A 22,091-nucleotide genomic window follows, 5' to 3' on the forward strand; every position below is an offset into this window, starting at 1 on the left:
CTCCCTGACCCCCTTCTTTCTCCCCACCTCCCTGCCCCCCTTCTCCTCTCACCCCCCTGACCCCCTTCTTCCCTCGCCCCCCTGACCCCCTTCTCCCCTCGCCTCCCTGACCCCCTTCTCCCCCCCCCCCCCTGACCCCCTTCTCCCCTCGCCTCCCTGGCCCCCTTCTCCCCACTTCTCTGACCCCCTTCTCCCCACCCGTGTCCCCCTTCTCCACAGCCCCATGGACCCCCTTCTCCCCACATCCTGACACCCTTTTTCCCCCTCCCTGACCCCCTTCTCCCTACCTCCCTGGCCCCCTTCCTTCTCCCCACTTCCCCGACCCCCTTCCTTCTCCCCACCCCCGTGGCCCCCTTCTCCACAGCCCCACGGCCACCTTCTCCCCACGTCCTGACACGCTTCTCCTCACACCCTTTTTCCCCCCTCCCTGTCCACACCCTTCTCTTACCTCCCCGGCCCCCTTCTCCCCACCTCCTTACAGCCTTCTCCCCACCTCCCTGCTCCCCTTTCTCCCCCCCCCCCCGCGACTCCCTGACCCCCCTTCTCCCCACCTCCCTGACCTCCTCCTCCCCACCTCCCTGACTCCTTCCTCCCCGCCGCCCTGACCCCCTTCTCCCCACCTCCCTGACCCCCTTCTCTCTCCCCACCTCCCTGACCCCCTTCTCCCCGACCTCCCTGGCCCCCTTCTCCCCACCTCCTTACAACCTCCTCCCCACCTCCCTGACCCCTTCCTCCCCCCGACTCCCTGACCCCCTTCTCCCCCACCTCCCTGACCCCCTTCTCCTCTCTCCTCCCTGACCCCCTTCTCCTCTCTCCTCCCTGACCCCCTTCTCCCCACTTCCCTGACCCCCTTCTCCCCACTTCCCTGACCCCCTTCTCCCCACTTCCCTGACCCCCTTCTCCCCACCTCCCTGACCCCCTTCTCCCCACTTCCCTGACCCCCTTCTCCCCACCTCCCTGACCCCCTTCTTTCTCCACACCTCTCTTACTCCCTGCTCACCACCCTGACCCCCTTCTCCTCTCACCTACCTAACCCTCTTCTCATCTCACCTACCTGACCCACTTCTCCTTTCAACTCCCAGACCCCCTTCTCCTTTCACCTCCCTAACCCCCTTCTCCTTTCACCTCCCTGACCTCCTTCTCCTTTCATCTCCCTGACCCCCTTCTCCCCACCTCCCCGGCCCCCTTCTCCCCACCTCCCCAGCCCCCTTCTCCCCACCTCCCCGGCCCCCTTCTTTCTCCCCACCTCCCTGACCCCCTTCTTTTTCCCCACCTCCCTGACCCCCTTCTCCTCCCACCTCTCTCACCCCCTTCTCACCTCCCTCACCCCCTACTCCCCATCTCCCTGACCCCCTTCGACCCACCTTCCTGGCCTCTTTCTCCCCCCCTCCCTGACCCCCTTTTCCCCCACCTCCCTGTCTGCCTTCTCCCCACCTCCCTGACCCCCTCCTCACCTCCCTGGCCCCCTCCTCACCTCCCTGACCCCCTTCTCACCTCCCTGACCCCCTTCTCCTCTCACCCCCCCCGGCCCCCTTCTCCCCACCTCCCTGGCCCCCTTCTCCCCACCTCCGTACACCCTTCTCCCCACCTCCTTGGCCCCCTTCTCCCCACTTCCTAGGCCTCCTTCTCCCCACCTCCCTGACCCCCTTCTCCCCATTAATTCATTTATTTAATCGTGTTTACTGAACACTTACTGTGTGCAGAGCACTGTACTGAGCACTTGGGAAGTACAGTTCAGCAACATATGGAGACGGTTCCTACCCAACAACGGGCTCACAGTCTAGGAGGGGGAGACAGACAATAAAACCATCTCCTGATCTCCTTCTCCTCTCACCTCCCCGACCCCCTTCTTCTCTCACCTTTGTGACCCCCTTCTTTCTCCCCACCTCCCTGACCCGCTTCTCTGTCTCTCCTGATTCCGTTCTCCCCACCTCCCAGACCCCCTCCTCACATCCCTGACCCCCTTCACCCCACATCCCTGACCCATTTAAAAGTCATAACAGTGGTATTTGTCAAGCTCTTACTATTTTCCAAGCACTGTTCTAAGTGCTGGGGTAGATACAAGGCAATCAGGTTGTCCCCCGTGGGGTTCACGGTCTTCATCCCCATTTTACAGATGAGGTAACTGAGGCACAGAGAAGTCAAATGGCTTGCCCAAGGTCACACAGCAAACAAGTGGTGGAGGTCAGGTCCTCTGACTCCCAAGTCCCTGCTCTTGCCACTAACCCACGCAGCTTCTTCCCACACCCCTGACCCACTTTTCCCCATTCATTCAGTCGTATTTATTGAGGGCTTACTGTGTGCAGAGCACTCTACCCTAAGCACTTGAGAAAGTACAATACAGCAATAGAGACAATCCCTGCCCACAATGAGCTCCCAGAGACCCTCCCCATGTTCCCGAGTCTCCTATTCCCTCCGCCTGACTCCCCTCCTGCCTGATTTTCCTCTCCCTACCTCCTGTCTGCCTCCCTCCGTCTCACTCCTTTCATTCATTCAGTCATATTTATTGAACATTTTCTGTGTGCAGAGCACTGTACTAAGCAGGAAAGTATAGTTCAGCAACACAGTCCTTGCCCACAACGGGCTCACAGTCCAGAAGGGGGGAAATAATAATGATGGTATTTGTTAAGCGCTTGCTATGTGCCAAGCACTGTTCTAAGCACTGGGGTAGTTACTGGGTAGTCAGGTTGTCCCACGTGGGGCTTGCAGTCTTAATCCCCATTTTACAGGTGAAGTAACTGATGCACAGAAAAGTTAAGTGACTTGCCCAAAGCTGACAAGTGGTGGAACAGGGATTTTATTATCTTGCTCTCCAGCTTCCTCCAACCCTGGTGGGGAGGATCTCAGTATCCAAGACTGCTCCCTTTTAAAGATTTCTATCCCTTCACATGATTGTCTTTGCCTCATGCAGTTTTGAAAGTCAGCGTAACTTATAAAGGACTTGAGTAATTTTGAAAATGCTGGAAAAGCATAATTGAATTGTGAAATTTTTATGAACTCTGTTCTCTGTATTCAATATGATTAAAATCAAATGTCTGTATTTTCTAAGTGTCTTTTAATCAAATGGTTTTCTTTTGACTAGAGAATCGTGAGGTAATGCTGAGTTCCAGAAACAATAGGTTAACAGAAGCACTTGAAGAAGCCAACAAACTATTCACCGGAGGTAATTTTCAATATTTGCAGTGGCAGTAATAGTATTTATTAAGCACTTAACTCTGGAGAATTGAACTAAGCACTGGGAAAAATCCCAGTGCCGGCGTTGGGGAGTGAGGGGGGAGGAGGGTTGGCAACAGAATTAAGGAAGGATGAAATGATTAAAATACAAACACATTGGAAAAAATGACAATGAGAACAATAGGGTACAGTGGCCAGGAGAGCAGTGTGGCCCAATGGAAAGAGCGTGGGCCCGGGAGTCAGAGGGCCTGGGTTCTGATCCCTCCTTTGCCTGTTGTGTGACCTTGGGCAAGTCACTTGACTCCTCTGGGCCTCAGTTTCTTTAAAGAATGGGGATTCAATTCCTGTTCTTCTTTCCACTTAGACTGTGAGCCCCATGAGAGACAGAGATAGGGACAGGTCTGGAGATCTTGTATCTATCCCAGGACTTAGTACAGTGCTTTGCACAGAGTAAGCACATAATGGCTTATTGTCAGAGGAGCCGAGTTGAAGGTCCCCCATGGCTTAGAGCCGAACAGGGAGCGCAGTCTCGGCTGCAGCCCCAGCATAGCCTCTCCTGCCATAAAGATCTGTAGTAATAGGTTCATTCATTCATTTATTCAGTCATATGTATTGAGTGCTTACTTTGTGCAGAGCACTGTACTAAGTGCTTGGAAAGTGCCATTCGGCAACAGAGACAATCCCTATCCAACAATGGGCTCACAATCTAGAAGGGAGGAGACAGACAACAAAACAAAACAGGTAGACAGGCATCAATAGCATCAAAGTAGATAAATAGAATTATGGATATACACACATCATTAATAAAGTAAATAGAATAATATGTACATATATGCACAAGTGCTGTGGGGTGGGGAGGGGGGTAGAGCAGAGGGTGGGAGTAGTAGCAATAGGGGAGGAGGAGCAAGGGGAAAGGGGTGCTCAGTCTGTGAAGGCCTCTTGGAAGAGGTGAGCTTTCAGTAGGGCTTTGAAGGAGGGAAGAGAGTTAGTTTGGTGGATGTGAGAATGGAGGGCTTTCCAGGCCAGAGGTAGGATGTGGGACAGGCGAGAACACGGCACAGAGGGAAGGTTAGCGGCGGCAGAGGAGTGGAGTGTGCTGCGGGCTGGGCTGTAGAAGGAGGGAAGGGAGGTGAGGTGGAGGGGGCAAGGTGATGGAGAGGTTTGAAGCAAATATTTCGGAGTTTTTGCTTGATACAAAGGTTGATAGGCAACCACTGGAGATTTTTGAGGAGGGGGTGTGACATACCCAGAGTGTTTCTGTAGAAAGATAATCCAGACAGCAGAGTGAAGTATAGACTGAAGTGAGGAGTGACAGGAGGTTGGGAGATCAGGAAAGATGCGGGTGCAGTAATCCAGTCGGGATGGGATGAGAGATTGAGCAAGCAAGGTAGTGGTTTGCATGGAGAGGAAAGGGTGGATCTTGGTGATATTATGAACACGAGACCGGCAGGTTTTGGTGAGGGATTGGATGTGTGGGGTGAATGAGAGAGCGGAGTCAAGGATGTCACCAAGGTTGTGGGCTTGTGAGACGGGAAGGATGGTAGTGCCGTCCACAGTGATGGGAAAGGCAGGGAGAGGACAGGGTTTGGGAGGGAAGATATAAGGAGCTCAGTTTTGGACATGTTGAGTTTTAGGTGGAGGGCGGACGTCCAGGTGGAGATGTCTTGAAGGCAGGAGGAGATACGAGCCTGCAGGGAGGGAGAGAGAACAAGGGAGGAGGTGTAGATTTGGGTGCCATTTGCGTAGAGATGCTAGTTGAAGCTGTGGGAGCAAACGAGTTCACCAAGGGAGTGAGTATAGATGGAGAATAGAAGGGGACCAAGATCTGATCCTTGAGGAATCCCTACAGTAAGGGGATGGGAGGGGAAGGAGGAGCCCACAAAGGAGACAGAGAATGAACAGCCGGAGAGATAAGAGGAGAACCAGGAGGGGATGGAGTCCATGAAGCCAAGGTTGGATAACGTGTTGAGGAGAAGGGGATGGTAGTGTCAAAGGCACCTGAGAGGCCTAGGAGGATTAGGGTAGAGTAGGAGCCATTGGATTTGGCTAGAAGGAGGTCTGGTGACCTTTGAGAGGGCAGTTTTGGTGGATGGAGGGGACGGAAGCCAGATTGGAGGGGGTCCAGGAGAAATTTGGAGACGAATTCGAGGTAGCGAGTGTAGGCGACTTGCTCTTGGAGTTTGGAAAGGAAAGGCAGGAGGGAGATGGGGCGATAACTGGTGGGGGCAGTGGGGTCAAGAGAGGGTTTTTATAGGATGGGGGAGATGTGGGCATGTTTGAAGGCAGAGGGGAAGAAGCTGTTGGAGAGTGAGCAGTTGAAGATGGAAGTTGAGGGGAGGAGGGAAGGGATGAGAGTTTTTATAAGGTGAGAGGGAATGGGGTCCGAAGCACATGTGGAGGGGGTGGCACTTGAGAGGAGGGAGGAAATGTCCTCTGAGGATAGTGCTGGGAAGGGTGGGAAAGTAAAGGAGGGAGTAGAGAGCGGTGGGGATGGAGAAGGGGGAGGGGTGACTTTGGGGAGCTCAGACCTGATGGTGTTTATTTTCCTAATGAAGTAGGTGTTCAGATCGTTGGGGGTGAGGGATAGGGGAGGGGGAGGAACAGGGGGCCTGAGGAGGGAGTTAATTGTCCGGAACATTTGACGGGGGTGATGGGCATGGCTGTCAGTAAGGGAAGAAAAATAGCTTTGCCTGGCAGAGGAGAGGGCAGAGTTAAGGCAAGAAAGGATAAATTTAAAGTGAACAAGGTTGGCCTGGTGTTTAGACTTCCTTCAGCAGCGTTCAGCAGCTCGAGCATAAGAGTGAAGGAGTTGGACAGTGGCAGTGATACAGGGCTGTGGGTTAGTGGTGCCACAGTGACAAAGGGATAGAGGAGCGAGCGAGTTGAGTGGAGTCGAGAGGGTGGAGTTGACAGCAACAATTTGATCATCAGTAGTGGGTGGAGTGGATAGGGAGGTGAGGTGGGGTGTGATGTGCTGAGAGATGGATGGGGTTCGTTTCCTAGCCTGGTCACCTTTGCGGTATAGTAATAATAATGATGATGGCATTTATTAAGCACTTACTATCTGCAAAGCACTGTTCTAAGCACTGGGGAGGTTACAAGGTGATCAGGTTCTCCCACGGGAGGCTCACAGTCTTAATCCCCATTTTACAGATGAGGTAACTGAGGAACAGAGAAGTTAAGTGACATGCCCAAAGTCACACAGCTGACAATTGGCAGAGCCAGGATTTGAACCCATGACCTCTGACTCCAAAGACCGTGCTCTTTCCACTGAGCCACGCTTTTTCTCAATACTGCACTGCCTGCCTGGGAGGTGAGGGGCATGAAACTCTGTGTCATTAACCACAATGACCTGATTCTCCTCTCTCCACCCCGGTTTTTGGTACAGAGGAAGTGGTTAACAAATACCATAGATAATGAACTGTTTTGATCCCATGATTTTTATTCTTGTCCTTTTTTGGGTTGTTTTTAGGGGTGCGTTTTCAGGGTTCTTTTTTTCTTTTTGGTTTCCCCCTTCCATATGTATCATTCGTTCATTCAATCAGTCATGTTTATTGAGGGCTTATTGTGTGCAGAGCACTATACTAAGCGCTTGGAAAGTACGGTTCTGCTTACAGTCTAGAGCGGGGAGACAGACATTAAAACAAGTAAACAGGCATCAATATAAGTAAATATAATTATAGATATATACATATATACATAAGTGCCGTGGAGCAGAGAGCGAGGGGAAGAGCAAAGGTTGTGAATCAAGGTGATGTGGAAGGGAGGGGGAGCTGAGGAAAAGGGGGCCTTTGCAAACCTTCCCCTTTATTCTTAAATTGTGAACCCCTGGAGGGACAAGGACCAAATCTCATTCTCATCTGTGTACCTTTTCCCAGCGTTTATTACAGTGCTGGGCACACTGTGGATGCTTAATAAATAGGATTGCTTGCTACAACTTCATAGTTAAAAATTTGAGTTTCTTCGTTTCACTGTTCTAAAGCATTTTGATTTTCTTTCCTTCTAAATAGTGTCCCGAGCAAGAGAGGCAGCACTAGATGCCCAGTTTCTAGTTTTGGCTTCAGATTTGGGAAAAGAGAAGGCTAATCAGCTGCGCTCTGATATGACGATATTTGACCCGGCAGCATTTGCTGAAGATTTAGTAAGTCTAAACCTACCTCGCCCTATTCAGTAGTTGATGAGAATAATTTTAACAACCTAACTTATTCCCGTAATTTTTATCTTGTCTTTATTAAGTGCTTATTAGGTGTTAAGCATTGGAGTAGATACAAGTCAGGTGGGACACATGGGATTCACATTTCAAGTAGGAAAGAGAATAGAGGCAAATGAGGCAACGAAAAGTTAAGTGATTTGCCTAAGGCCACACAGGCAGTTGGCAGAGTTGGGATTAAAGCCCAGGTCCTCTGGCTCTCAGAAATGTTCTTATTCCACTATTCGTTGTATTTTACTTTCTTTTCAGTGGTAAGCTCTCTGGCTGTTCTGTGTCCTTACTGAGAGTTTATTTCCTTCAAAAATTCATTATTCAGCTTTCCAAGTTTCCTTTTTGTTTTGTTTTTTCAACTGTATTCCTCAGATATTCCCCATGGTACAGCAGGGTTATGTTCTTTGAAAATGTGGCCGTTTTGTGGGAGACATTTTCGTAAAGATTTACGTGCACTTAATTAGGTTCTCTTTCACAACCAGCTCTGTCATGGCAGCCAGCCCTACGGATAAGTCAGTTTATTTGATAAATCCTGCCCCTTCAACTCCCTGTTCCTGGCGGTTTTCCTGCCCTCTCCATGCTCGACCTCAGCACCCCCTCTTCTTCTGTCACCCTGGTCCTCTCTTTTCACCCTTCTTGTTTGATGGAGCTTCAGTCATTACACCAATGTCAGTTTCCTCATTTCCCATTGGCCTACTTCCTTCCTGCTCCTTATTCCAAACGGTTTTCCTGTCCTCCTCCTGCACCCCACCCAAACTCAGCCTTCTTTTCAGTCCATCAATAGTGTTTATAAAGTGCTTACTGTGAACAGAGCACTATACTAAGCACTTGGGAGAGTACACTACAATAGAGTTGGTAGACATGTTCCCTGCCCACAAGAAACAGGGTCTTTTTTTCCTCTTTCTTAACTAGTAATTAACTAGTAATGCATGTGCTCCCTTGAGCCATGAACCCTCTTCCCTTCATTCTGTTGGCCTGTTGAGGAGAAGTCGGGCAGGAAGGGAAGTCGCTCCGTAAGGCTTGTTGTGACAGGGCTGACTGGGTGCCTCTCTAGTCTCAAATTGGAGAAGATACTGAGTGTTGGGTTGGAGCGGGGAGGGGTGCGGGGCCCGAGTTCGGGGTGCTGGGTGGTGTCGGAGGGACTGCTTGAAAGGGAGAGCCAAAGTCAGTGGAGCCAAGGGAAGAGGCGGTGGACAGAGGGGGTTGACTTGCCTGCAGCGATTGGACAATGCTGCAGACAGTGCCAAGAACTCCGGAGTGCATCAGTTATGGTAGTAGTGGGCTGGCACCAGTCCAGTATAGACCTGGATTCATTTTTTTCTTGTAGTGAATTGAAAAGGTCAGTCCTGGTCACCGGCAATATTCCCTACTGACCCGGGGCCACGGGGGTGATGCCACGAGCCTCCTATTCCCCTCAGCTTTTTGGGCGGGATGAGTAGCCATAGCAGCTCACTGGCCAAACCCTTGGAACCTGGGGAGGGCCCGGGGGCAGAGCCACATTGCCGGTTTTGCTGCTTGTCCCCTCTAGACTTTAAGCTGGTTGTGAGCAGGGAAGGTGTCCATTTATTGTTACATTGTTTTCTCCCAAGTGCTTAGTACTGTGTACATAGTAAGCGCACGATAATTATGGTTGACTGACTGACTGACACAGCCCCTGGGCAGGCCTGGGGACAGTAAAGTTCTCGTTGCCCTCTCTCAGCCCGTGCCATCATGAAAAGTGGCTAACCAAGTCAGAGCTGCCATGGTGGGAAAGGGGGAGCAGAGACAGGCACAAGTGCAGCCCCTGGCCAGGTCAACCAATGGTCCTTACTGTCAATCAATCAATCAATCAATCGTATTTATTGAGCGCTTACTGTGTGCAGAGCACTGTACTCAGCGCTTGGGAAGTACAAGTTGGCAACATATAGACAGTCCCTACCCAACAGTGGGCTCACAGTCTAAGCCCAAGTGCTTGTTGCAGTGCCTCGCGCTCAGTGAGTGCTCATCAGATACCACCAATTGATGACCTGTGTAGTAAGCTCACTCCTTTTTGCTTAATTTTTGTCACATTAAGAAAGTGGGGCAGTTATGTGAGTAAGTTTGGTATACTGCTGACTGCCTGCATTACGGTAGGTGGGCAAGGGAGAAAGAGGTTGGTGTCCCAGCATGCCCTGGCTGGGCTTGGACTTTAGACATCTTCAGAGGAGTTAACTGGTAGGGCCATTTACCTCAATCTACTCCGTCCACCATCCCAAACTCTGTTGGGGCTCCAAACTGCTCTTTGGGCAAAGATGGTGTGTGTTCTTCATTTCCAGCCGGAGAGCTTCCTGAGGGGCCGGCGGGGAAGAGACTGGCCACAGGCTCCCGAGCCGGGTTGGGCTTAAGAGGCCAGCGGGAGGACCTAGAATTGGGTTCCGGGAGGACCACGTGAGCAGAATAGCGCCTCGTCAGAACAAGCTTGAGAAACAGGTCCAGTTAGGACCAAGAGCATCATAAATTTGAATGAAGTTGGTTTGGTCCAGTTTGGACTGGCCCGTCATTTCCAGATTCTTCCGAATCTGCAGGTGGCCATTTCAGACAAGTGGGAATGTGGGACAGGCATGAGTGTGCAGAAGGACTCAGTCGGAGCTCTGTCAGCTACCACTACTGTGTAATGGTCTATCAGTAGCCTGGCTATCGGAAACTCCCTCGTAATAGAGCAGCAGTGAATTGTTAGCACATTTTTATTTAAACAGTGGAGACTCAGAAATGTGGTTGTTTTGCCCCTCTGGCGGCCTAATAATTTTTCTCTGTTTCTGCAGCTCACATTCATGGGTCTGAATCGTCTAGAAGGTGCAGAGAGTGACAGTGACAACGAATCCCTTGTCAGTGGGTTCTTGCCTTTTGATGCCTGGCACAAATTAGGATCCGAAGCCGAAAAGCACTTGAAAAGAGCTCCGACTTTCCACTTCATGTAAGATTATACGGGGGAAAATTCCACATTTGCAGGTATTGCAGTTTTTACAGGAATTCATAGAGTTCAAGCATGAAGTCTATATTATTGACCATGCAGTGGATGAAGCAGTAAGGTATACAGAAGAAAGGGGGCTGCCAAGTAGTAGTAATAGTACTTACTTACCCCCTTTTACAAACTTACTTCACTTTACTTTACTTACTGTACTTTACAAAGTACAAACTTACCCCCTTTTAGACTGTGAGCCCACTGTTGGGTAGGGACTGTCTCTATATGTTGCCAATTTGTACTTCCCAAGCACTTAGTACAGTGCTCTGCACATAGTAAGCGCTCAATAAATACGATTGATGATGATGATGATGATGATAGTACTAAAGCACTTAGTGTGTGCAGAGCACTTTGGATAAACTTGAAATCACTCAGTGGTATTTATTGAGTTCATACTATATGCAGAGCACTGTACTAAGTGCTTGGGAGAAGCAGTGTGGCCTAGGGAATAGAGCACGGGTTTGGGAGTCAGAAGGACCTGGGTTCTAATTCCGGCTCCGCCACTTGTCTGCTCTGTGACCTTGGCCAAGTCACTTTACTTCTCTGCCTCAGTTACCTCATCTGAAATATGAGGATAAAGACTGAGCCCCATAGCAGGCAGGGACTGGGCCCAACCTGCTTAGTTTGTATCTATCCCAGCGCTTAGTACAGCGCTTGGCACATAAAAATAAATAGTACAAAAAAATACAAAAATTAGCAGCCCATTCCCTGCCCATAATGAGCTTACAACTGTGGAGAACCCAAAACATGAAATAAAGGTGAAAGTTACTGGTTTTTATATGTTTAGGAAACTGAAAACCTAGGCAGTGTAATTTTAAAATTCTCTAAACTTAGTCACTTTTCTCATTCTATTTATTGTGAAAATGTATTAGAATCCACTTAGAAGCAGTTAATGGTGAATGTAAACCTATGAGCTTCAATATGAAAAACGACTCTACTCATATTATGATTTTCTGGGAATTTCCTTCAGAAATAACAGCTGGGTGAATTCCAACGGTTATTGCTAATAGATTATCACAGGTTACTGGTAGCATCTACAGAGAAGATGATAGAACTCTTAGCTAGAGCAGGACATGAGATTACCATTTGTAAAGACCATTTTTTGCTGTACCGAAAAGTCTAAACTATATAGTTATCTATGCTGTGAAATGTATGTGTGGGTAAGCATTTTTTTTCCTTCTTGAATTAGGCTGGGCTCATTCAAGACTGATCCTCCCATACCAAAACAACGGCTTGAACGGCAGAAAAAAATTGCTAGAACGGACGTACCAGGGGCAATGCCTGCGGAGGTCGGTGTCTTTCAATCGTATTTATTGAGCGCTTACTGTGTGCAGAGCACTGTACTAAGCACTTGTTTAATGTTGGCACCATCTAGTGCTCTGAGTCATGGGTAGTGATGAATTTGGGTGGGTGGGGGATCTGGGCCTGGGGTGACGGGCATGAAGGTGACGGAATGAGAGAGTGTGGGGCTCTACAGACATTTTCTCAATGAATAGGTAATGACAAACTGGAACAAGCTATACCAAGGGAAGTTGTGTTTCTGGAGATCTTTGATACCTCTTTGATATATGTGCCAGATCTGATTACCTTGTATCTACCCCGGTGTTTAGTACAGTGCCTGACACATAGACGACACTTTGAACAAAGACTACCATTATTATTATAAAATGACTACAGTACCCTGGGTGAATGATTTATTTATGTAATGTATATATACAGCATACATGAGTAATCCATAAATAATTCATCTGCCCTGGGTGGTTTAGTCTGGTTGAGACCTCTTGAGATCCCTTTCAGAGCTCTGATTGTGGAAGTGCACTTCCCCATCTGCTTAGCCTGTATGTCAGTCCCTACTCATCTGACGCTAGGGTTTCCTTGTTGACAAGCCCCTCTACTCCCCCAATTAAGGAAAGCTTCTTTTAAAGTCTCTGTGTGCCCAGATTAAGGCTGGCCACAGGCACAAAAACTGTTTATTCCACTGTCGCCTAAGGCACCTGTTATGGAAGAACTAGTTGCATGTCAAACTCCAGTAGTTAACATCACGGAAATACACACGCATACACCCACTCACGCACTAACTCACACTCTCACACATACAAAGGAACAATATCAGCCCCAGGCCCTGCAAGAATGATACCCAGCTTGCTCAGTTATGACTCTTGGCCCACTCTCGGAATTAAAGCGGTTATACTCATTCAATCATATTTATGATATAATACAGCTCTGTATTATTGTTATCAAATCGCATCGAGTCACTTTCGATTCATAACAACTCCATGGATATATTTTCTCCAGAATGTCCTATCTTCGGCCATAATCTGCATCCTTGCTAACGGCTCGCGTTGTTATGGTTTCTATCCGCCTAGCTGCTGGTCTGCTTCTTCCACGTTTTCCCTGGATTTTTCCTAGCATTAGTTTCTTCAGCAGAGAATTAGGCCTTGATGATGTGTCCAAAATATGCTAATCTAAGTCGAGTCATTTGGCCTTCCAAAGACTACTTTGGGTTAATTTGCTCCAAAACCTTTTTTTTTTTTTTTTTTGGTCAGTCCGTGGTATTCGCAAAAGCCTTTTCCAACATCACATTTCAGAAGAATTGATAATCTTTCTCTCCTGTTTTTTCACTGTCCAGCTTTCAGATCCAGATACTGTCACTGGTAACACCATAGAATTGACAAGTTGTTTTTTTGTGGCAGTTGATACATCAGCATATTTCATTATTTTTTTTTCCAGGCTCTTCATAGCAAAGCTTCCAAAAGTTAATCTTCGGTGTATTTCTAGACTACTAGTTCCTTTATTGATCCCAGGAGAGAAAAATTGCCAACGATTTCAATCTTCTCTCTGTCCGCTATAAATGTGTTAAAACTTAGAGTTGTCACGATCTTTGTTTTCTTGACATTCAAATGCAGGTCCATCTTTTTGCTCAGTTCCTTAACTTTTAATAATAAGCCCTCTCAAATCTTCTTCACTTTCTGCTAGTAGGGTAGTATCATCAGCATAACTAAGGCAGCTTATATTCCTTCCTTCAATCTTTACTCCCCGTTCGTCTTCATCCAAATCCAGCTTCTCTCATTAGGTATTTGGCAAAAAGAATGAACAGATAAGGCGATAAGGTATTTCCTTGTCTTACACCCTTACTAATGGAAAACTAATCAGTCTCTCCATATTCTGTTCTTATTGTAGCCTCCTGTCCGGCATACAGGTTCCGTATTAATGCAATTAAATGGTCTGGCATGCCCATTTTCCTTAATGTTCTCCGAAGCTTCTCATGATCCATACAAAGACCTTACTGTAATCAATAAAGCGTGTGCTGGCCTCCTTTTGATATTACCTTGTCCTTTAAATTATCCAACGAACATCAGCAATAATATCTCGCATCCCTTGTCCTTTCCAGAATCCTGCTTGAATGTCGGGCAATTCACGATCCATGTAGGTCTCCATTGGATACTGTAGAACTTTTAGCAATACCTTGCTGACATGTGAGACAAGTAAACTGTAAAGTTGTCACATTTAGTTGCATATCTTTTTTTTGGTATTGGAACATAAACTGATTTCTTCCAGTCAGTTGGCCATTGAGTGGTTAGCCAGGCCTGTTGATGGAATTTGGTAAGGACTTTAACCAATTCCGCTCCAGCTGCCTAAAACACTTCAGTAGTAGCCTTTCAAAGCCAGGTGCCTTATAGTGCAAAACTGATCTAATTCATAAGGGGGTGGTTGGCTCTGATTCATAAGGAACTTCTTCTAATACTTCTTGTATATTGCTCTCCTTCTCGTATAGTTCCTTTGTGTATACCTTCCTACTCTGTATCATTCCACTGACACCATTTATCATTAGTCCATCTTTGGTTTTAATTAAGCCAGTCTGAAGACGAAACATTCGCTTAATTTCCTTAATCTTTTGAAATAAAGATCTTGCCCATCCACAATTGTTATTGACTTCCATTTCTTTACATATATTGTCATATTTCTGGTTGTCCTTCCTGACAGCACTGGAATTCTCGGCTCAGTTCTTTAACCAGGTTCTTTTATCCTCTGATTTTTGCTTCCTTCCTTTTCCTGGCTACTTCCAGAGTTATATTTGACATCCATTTTGGCTCCTTTTGCTTCCTCACTTTTTGCAATACTATGTCTCTTTATTTGATGACATTTTTAACCTCCATTGCTTCTTTGTTTGTGAGGTTGAGCACCTCAAATCGATTTTTTACATGATCCTTAAACACAGAGGAAATATTGGCCAGGTCATATTTGGGCAGCTGTAAGGCATTATTGATCTTTCTAAGTTTTATTCATTCATTCATTCAATCATATTTATTGAGCGCTTACTGTGTGCAGAGCACTGTACTAAGCGCTTGGGAAGTACAACTTGGTAACATATATAGACGGTCCCTACCCAATAGCGGGCTCACAGTCTAGAAGGGGGAGACAGACAACAAAACAACACATATTAACAAAATAAAATAAATAGAATAGTAAATATGTACAAGTAAAATAAATAGAGTAATAAATCTGTACAGACATATATACAGGTGCTGTGGGGAGGGGAAGGAGGTAGGGCGGGGGGGATGGGGAGGGGGAAAGGAATGAGGGGGCTAAGTCTGGGAAGGCCTCCTGGAGGAGGTGAGCTCTCAGTAGGGCTTTGAAGGGAGTTGGCGGATGTGCGGAGGGAGGGCATTCCAGGCCAGGGGGAGGATGTGGACCGGGGGTTGATGGCGGGACAGGCAAGAACGAGGCACAGTGAGGAGGTTAGCGGCAGAGGAGCGGAGGTTGCGGGCTGTTCTGTAGAAGGAAAGAAGGGAGGTGAGGTAGAGGGGGCGAGGTGATGGACAGCCTTGAAGCCGAGAGTGAGGAGTTTGTGCCTGATGCGTAGGTTGATTGGTAGCCACTGGAGATTTTTGAGAAGGGGAGTAACATGCCCAGAGAGTTTCTGCTCAAAGATGATCCGGGTAGCAGCGTGAAGTATGGATTGAAGTGGAGAGAGACAGGAGGATGGGAGATCAGAGAGGTGGCCGATGCAGTAATCCAGTCGGGGTAGGATGAGAGATTGAACGAGCAGGGTAGCGGTTTGGATGGAGAGGAAAGGGTGGATCTTGGCGATGTTGCGGAGGTGAGACCGGCAGGTTTTGGTGACAGATTGGATGTGAGGGGTGAATGAGAGAGCAGAGTCGAGGATGATACCGAGATTGCGGGCTTGTGAGACAGGAAGGGTGGTAGTGCCGTCAACAGTGATGGGAAAGTCAGGGAGAGGGCAAGGTTTGGGAGGAAGATAAGGAGTTCAGTTTTAGCGTGAGTTTGCACATTTACTCATCATCTGTTCCTCAGTCAGCTTCAAGGCATGCTTTTGCTGCCAAAATAGAACTCTTCCATCTTTCTACAAATAAAATAGTCTATTTGATTTCTATATAGTTCATCTGGTGAAGTCCATGGGTACAGTCATCATTTAGCTTGGTTAAAGAAGGTGTTGGCAATAAAAAGGTCATTTGATTTGCAGAAGTCAAGAAGTCTGGCTTGGTTCTAATTTCCAAGGCCATATTTTCCAACAATCTTCATTTCCGTCTATTACCAACTCTTGCATTTCAGTCCTCAGTGATAATCCACACATCTTGCTTGCAGTTTTTATCAGTCGCTCTCTGCATTTCATCGTAAAACCTATCTATTTCTTCTTGCACTGCATTTGTTTTTGTGGCATACACCTGAAGTATTGTCATATTGAATGGTTTTCCTTTGACTCTAATAGATATCAGTCAGTCATTGACAGCATCGACAGCTCCATCCTAGAGTAGTAATATGGTATTGCTACGCTATTACCATATTGAGAAGCACCATGGCCTAGTGGAAAGAAGATGGTCCTGGGAGTCAGAGGACTTGAGTTCTAATCCTGGCTTAGGCCCTTGTCTGCTGTGTAACCCTGGGTAAGTCACTTAACTTCTCTGTGCCTTAGTTACCTCATCTGTAAAGTGGGGATCATTATTATTATTAATAATAATTACTAATTATAATTTCCTTGCATCTACCCTAGCACTTAGAACAGTGCTTGGCACATAGTGTTGAACAAATGCAATTATTATTATTTATTAAATTATTTAAATTATTGCATTTAATAACCTAATTATTTAAATTATTGCATTTGTTCAACACTATGTGCCAAGCACTGTTCTAAGTGCTAAGGTAGATGCAAGGAAATTAGGTTGGACATAGTCCATGTCCCACATGGGGCTCACAGTCTTAATCCCCATTTTACAGATGAGGCTCAGAGAAGTGAAGTGACTTGCCCAAGGTCACACAGCAGACAAGTAGTGGAACTGAGACTAGGACACACGTCCCCTGATTCCTAGGCCTGTGCTCTTTCCACTACACCATGCTGCTACCTAGTCATAAGTAGTATAGCTCTTAGAGGAGTTAAATAGAAGAAGAAGTGGCGTGAGATGTGGTCGGTGATACCCTAGGTTAGGTAGTGGGCTAGGGAAGCAAGCAGCAGCCCTCGTCAAAACACTCCCTATCAGTCCATGGTATTTAATAATAAATAATAATAATAATTTTGGTATTTTTTGAGCACTCACTAAAGTGCCAGGCACTGTTCTAAGTCCTGGGGTAGATACAAGTAATGAGGTTGTCCCATGTGGGGCTCACAGTCTTAATCCTCATTTTACAGATGAGGTAACTGAGGCACAGAGAGGTTGTGACTTGCCCGAGGTCGTACAGCAGACAAGTGGCGGAGCTGAGATTAGAAACCACATCCTCTGACTCCCAAACCCGTGTTCCTGCTGCTTCTCTACTGAGGGCTTACTATATGCAGGGCACTGTACTAGGTGCTTGGGAGAGTACTACACAATGTAACAGACACATTCTCTGCCCATAATGAGCTTACAGTTACGGAATGAGCCTGCTATATCCCTTTTCTTATAGATCTCTCTCCGTCTCCGGCATCTTCCCAATTCAATCCCAACTCCCCTCTGCTCCCCTGGTCTTTGGAGACACCTCAGAAGCCTCGGTTGGTTGCCCATCTTCCTCTGCATCAAGCAGTTCCCTGCTCTTAGCGTCAGAGCTGTCCACCAGAAGTAGTAAGATTAATAGGAACAGGAGGCGAAGGAGGAGTATTTATTGAGCCCTTGGGAAAGAAAAAATAAAAAAGTAACATGTTCCTTGCCCCTGGCGAGGGCACACTCTAATGGGGGAGACCAAGATAATACTTACAAGAGTAGTTGAAATAAATAATTGAGTAAGCATAACTACAAGAGTGCCAAGGATGGAGTTAAGTTTCTAAATTCTAAAGTCGGCTGATGGTTTAATTCGGCATAAATTGCTGGGCAGTCAATCTGGGTGGAGGAGATGGGACTTTTGGAGCACTTTGAATACCAGATTTGGTGGTGGGGGATCTTCCAAACTGAGTGAACAGTATGAGTGAGGGGGACAAAGGCAGGAAAATTGAGAGCAAGAAACAAGTAGAAGATTGGCTTCAGAGGAATGGAGAATGCGATTCTCTGCCCATTATTCCCCAGCTTGCTATTTCCATTCTTCCCGGACTCACCTTCTAACTGAGCCTCACTCAGTCATCTCAGACCCATTGCTCACCTGGATCAATTACAAAGGCAAAGAGGGATATAGAGGGATCCGCTAGGGAAGGGAAAAGCAAAAGGAGGGGTCTGACATTAGTAACATTCTGTTCAAAAGGAGAACAGTGTAGAAAGATGTAAAGTCCTTAAATTCCTTGCCTGAACTCCTCCCTCACCCTCAATCATATTTATTCAACACTTACCGTGAGCAGAGCACTGTACTAAGCGTTTGGCAGGATACACGATTGGTGGATTACAATATAACAATTGTAGTCCTCTTACAGTCTAGAGCGGGACGGTAATAGAAATAAATAAATTACAGATATATACATAGAAATGTGTCTTGTGCTTCTGTGTACTTTCCCAAGGGCTAAATTCAGTGCATTTCTCTCAGAAAGCACTCAGTCAGTACCATTACTGCTACTGCTGTGGAAGCAGAAGAACATTAAGGAGTTATTACAGTGCCCAGTCAGACTTAGAGGGTCCAGGCTGATGCTGTGGAAATCTTTGTTCATATATGGAGCTACCAACTGTACTGTTTCCCCACCCTAGGTGCCTAGTACAGTAAGTGCTCAATAAGTACCATTGATTGATGTGTTTGTGCTGCAGGGGGGAAGAAAAAGTGGGTTCAGTTGGCAGCCCTGAAGACTAGCTCCTTTACCCTCGTCCGTAAGGTGGGCAGCCGTGGGGCAAGGCAGGTTGAATAGGAGATGGGCATCCGACACCAGGATGACAGCAGACGCAGGTAGATCAATCAATCGTATTTATTGAGCGCTTACTGTGTGCAGAGCACTGTACTAAGCGCTTGGGAAGTACAAGTTGGCAACATATAGAGACAGTCCCTACCCAACAGTGGGCTCACAGTCTAAAAGGGGGAGACAGAGAACAAAACCAAACATACTAACAAAATAAAATCAATAGAATAGATACGTACAAGTAAAGTAAATAGAGTAATAAATATGTACAGACATATATACATATATACAGGTGCTGTGGGGAAGGGAAGGATTGTATTATTGTATTATTATTACTATACAACAATAACAATGTCATCTACAAGGTAGATGACAAACCTTAAGTGCGATACAGAGTTGGCATGCACAATGAAAAGCCTGGGAGGGAGAGGGCTGTGATGAGGTTGGATTGCTCCTGGATATGCTGTCGATGGGGTCATTGTCTCCAACAGGGTTCGAAGAGACGGGGCTGTTCTTGGGCCACAAACATAAAGTTTCCGATCGATAGCATATTAATTTAAAAATGTGAGAAATTGTAGTTTTGATTTCATTGCCACAGTCCTGCGGTTTTCTATTGAAGTACATTTAAAAAAGTTGTGCGATTTAATTGTATTTTATTTTGACATTTTTATCATCTGGGCATCTTATGCAATGGAAATGGGAAATCTTTTCTTCAGGAATGGGGAGCTTTTGCAACAATTAAAAAATGCCTTCCTATTTAACCATAGTTACAGTATAACGTACCTCTTTGAATTTTACCTTTTTTTTCAGTTGGAAAAAATGGAAGAGTCCCACCAAGAAGCTACAGAAAAAGAAGTAGAACGAATTTTAGGATTTCTGCAGACCTATTTTGAAGAAGATCGTAAGTTAGATTCTAGTTTGTAATAAAAGAGAAGTGCATAACAGTTGCATTTAGAAAGTAGTCGTAGAATTTGTTGAGTGTCCACTTTGGTGTGGGGCCCTGTACTAAGGCACTTGGGAAATACAGAATGAAGAAGTAACGTGTTCCCTGCCCACAAGGAGAGTGCATTCTAAAGCAGGGGAGATAAAAATAAGCTAAATTAAAATCAATAATTGAGTACCCAGTATATATAAAGGATTGGGGGCGAATATAAATTCATAAGTCCTAGAGTTGGCTAATGGAATTCTATGGCTCAAAGGTGCTGGGAGATGAATAGGGAGGTAATTGACAACCATATTGTTATTGTTAGACAAAGGTATATAATTTTAACTTTGATTTTTTAAACTGGCACTTGCTTTGGAAATACCGAACACTCAGAATTACCCTACTTTTTTGGTAAAATTTTGGTGACCCCAAAACAAGGGGTGGAATATTTTGGTGGGGGGACTTACGTCTAGCACTATAGAGAAGAGGAAGAGAAGGGAGGGAAAGAAGAAGAGGAAGGTCAGAGGGCACATGAGATTGCTCCTCTTCTATTGCACTCTCGTGAGTGCTGCATGTAATAGGCATGTTGCGTGTTGCCCTGCTGTGTAATCAGATTTCTGCTCCTGTCTGCCCTTGCTTGGTCTGTTGTCTCCCCCAGCATGTGACAGTTGTACTTTCCAAGTGTTTAGCCTAGTGCTCTGCACACAGGAAGCGCTCAATAAATACGACTGAATGAATGAATCACAGTTAATAATTATGTGGAAGAGAAACATAATCTTTCCCTTTTCGACTCAAAAATTGGGGTGGGACAATTATGCGGTGTAGGTGGTTATAAGAGTAAAGATGGTATTTCTTTTTCTATTTAAAACAACCCATAAAACGTAACGTACCAGTATTTCAGGATTAGAAAGCATTCCTATTTTTGTTTTGCTTTTTTCCTGACTCCCAGCCTATATAATTAAGGACTGTACATCTTTCTAGGTAATTACACTGTTTTCCTTCTGAATAGAATATTATTAATGTCAGACCCTTCTTTTTGCTTTCTCTTCCCTAGCGGACACCCCTATATCCTTCTTTGACTTCGTAATTGATCCAAATTCTTTTGCTCGCACAGTGGAAAACATCTTCCATGTTTCCTTCATCATACGGGTAAGTCTTAGCAATCTCGAAAACTAATTCTACTAAAGTAACGTATAAAGGCAGCACTATAGTGTTTCCATTCAGTTGCTTACGTATACAGCTGATGCTGATAAAACAAAACTCTAGAAAAATCAGTCTTAGCAATCTCGAAAACTAATTCTACTAAAGTAACATATAAAGCCAGCACTATAGTGTTTCCATTCAGTTGCTTACATATACAGCTGATGCTGATAAAACAAAACTCTAGAAAAATCAGTAATAGAATATGAAAACATATGTTTTCCCCCCTACTTAGACTACGCCCCACGTGGGACAGGCATTGTTTCCAAACTGATTAACTTGTATCTACCCTAGTGCTTAGAACAGTACTTGTTAAACACCTAACAACATAAAAGAAGTAGACTCCTAACCCTAAAATTTTCAATTCTGGCTTCATTTGGGTTTAGGGCAAGACACAAACACATATGTATATTAGGGTATGTTAACTGCCAGTATATACTACATCTAGTTCTGCCTTTAACATATACGTGATTTGAATATAACACGGTTGAAGAATTCAGTGTTCTTCCCACAACATGAGTCTCTCCAGATATTATATGATCCACAAGTTGGCAGCCGTAGATTTGGCAGGGGGAGAAATGGTGATCGGTAAGTATACGGTGTTTGTCAAGGCCCGATGTTTCTACGTTTCCCAAACTCTCCCCCCGCGTTACTATACTTTTCTGAACAGTGTGTTGCATTTCTTTGTAATCTTGCAATCAATGGTACAGCGTGGCTCAGTGGAAAGAGCCCAGGCTTTGGAGTCAGAGGTCATGGGTTCAAATCCCGGCTCCACCAATTGTCAGCTGTGTGACTTTGGGCAAGTCACTTCACTTCTCTGGGCCTCAGTTACCTCCTCTGTAAAATGGGGATTAAGACTGTGAGCCCCTCGTGGGACAACCTGATCACCTTGTAACCTCCCCAGCGCTTAGAACAGTGCTTTGCACATAGTAAGCGCTTAATAAATGCCATCATTATTATTATTATCATTATTATTATTTATTGAGTGCAGCATGGTGTAGTGGATAGAGCACAGGCTTGGGAGTCAGAGGTCACATGTTCTAATCCCAGCTCTGTGTGCTGTTTGCTGTGTGACCCTGGGCAAGTCACTTCACTTCTCTGGGCCTCAGTTCCCTCACCTGTGAAATGGGGATTGAGACTGTGAACTCCACGTGGAACAGGGACTGTGTCCAACCCAATTTGCTTGTATCCACCCCAGAGCTTAGTTCAGTGTCTGGCACATAGTAAGTGCTTACCAAATACCATTATTATTATTAGTAGTAGTATTATTATTACTTTGTGCAGAACACTGTATGAAGCACTTGGGAGAGGACTAAATACAGTTGGTAGACACAACCCTTGCTCTCTAGAAGCATACGGTCTAATGGGG

General features: G+C 46.0%; 1 protein-coding gene across 1 annotated transcript in view; it reads left to right on the top strand.

The window, feature by feature from the left end:
* The window catches only part of NSMCE4A (NSE4 homolog A, SMC5-SMC6 complex component), a 31,481-nt gene that overhangs the window by 1,109 nt on the left and 8,281 nt on the right, over positions 1-22,091 (top strand). The window contains exons 2-7 of the mRNA XM_038758609.1: positions 3,083-3,163; positions 7,185-7,315; positions 10,156-10,307; positions 11,545-11,644; positions 19,408-19,498; positions 20,577-20,671. Of these exons, the coding sequence (XP_038614537.1) occupies positions 3,083-3,163; positions 7,185-7,315; positions 10,156-10,307; positions 11,545-11,644; positions 19,408-19,498; positions 20,577-20,671 (650 nt within the window). The remainder of the gene's footprint in view (positions 1-3,082; positions 3,164-7,184; positions 7,316-10,155; positions 10,308-11,544; positions 11,645-19,407; positions 19,499-20,576; positions 20,672-22,091) is intronic.

This window comes from Tachyglossus aculeatus, chromosome 16 (assembly GCF_015852505.1).
Source record: "Tachyglossus aculeatus isolate mTacAcu1 chromosome 16, mTacAcu1.pri, whole genome shotgun sequence".
NCBI lineage: Eukaryota > Metazoa > Chordata > Mammalia > Monotremata > Tachyglossidae > Tachyglossus > Tachyglossus aculeatus.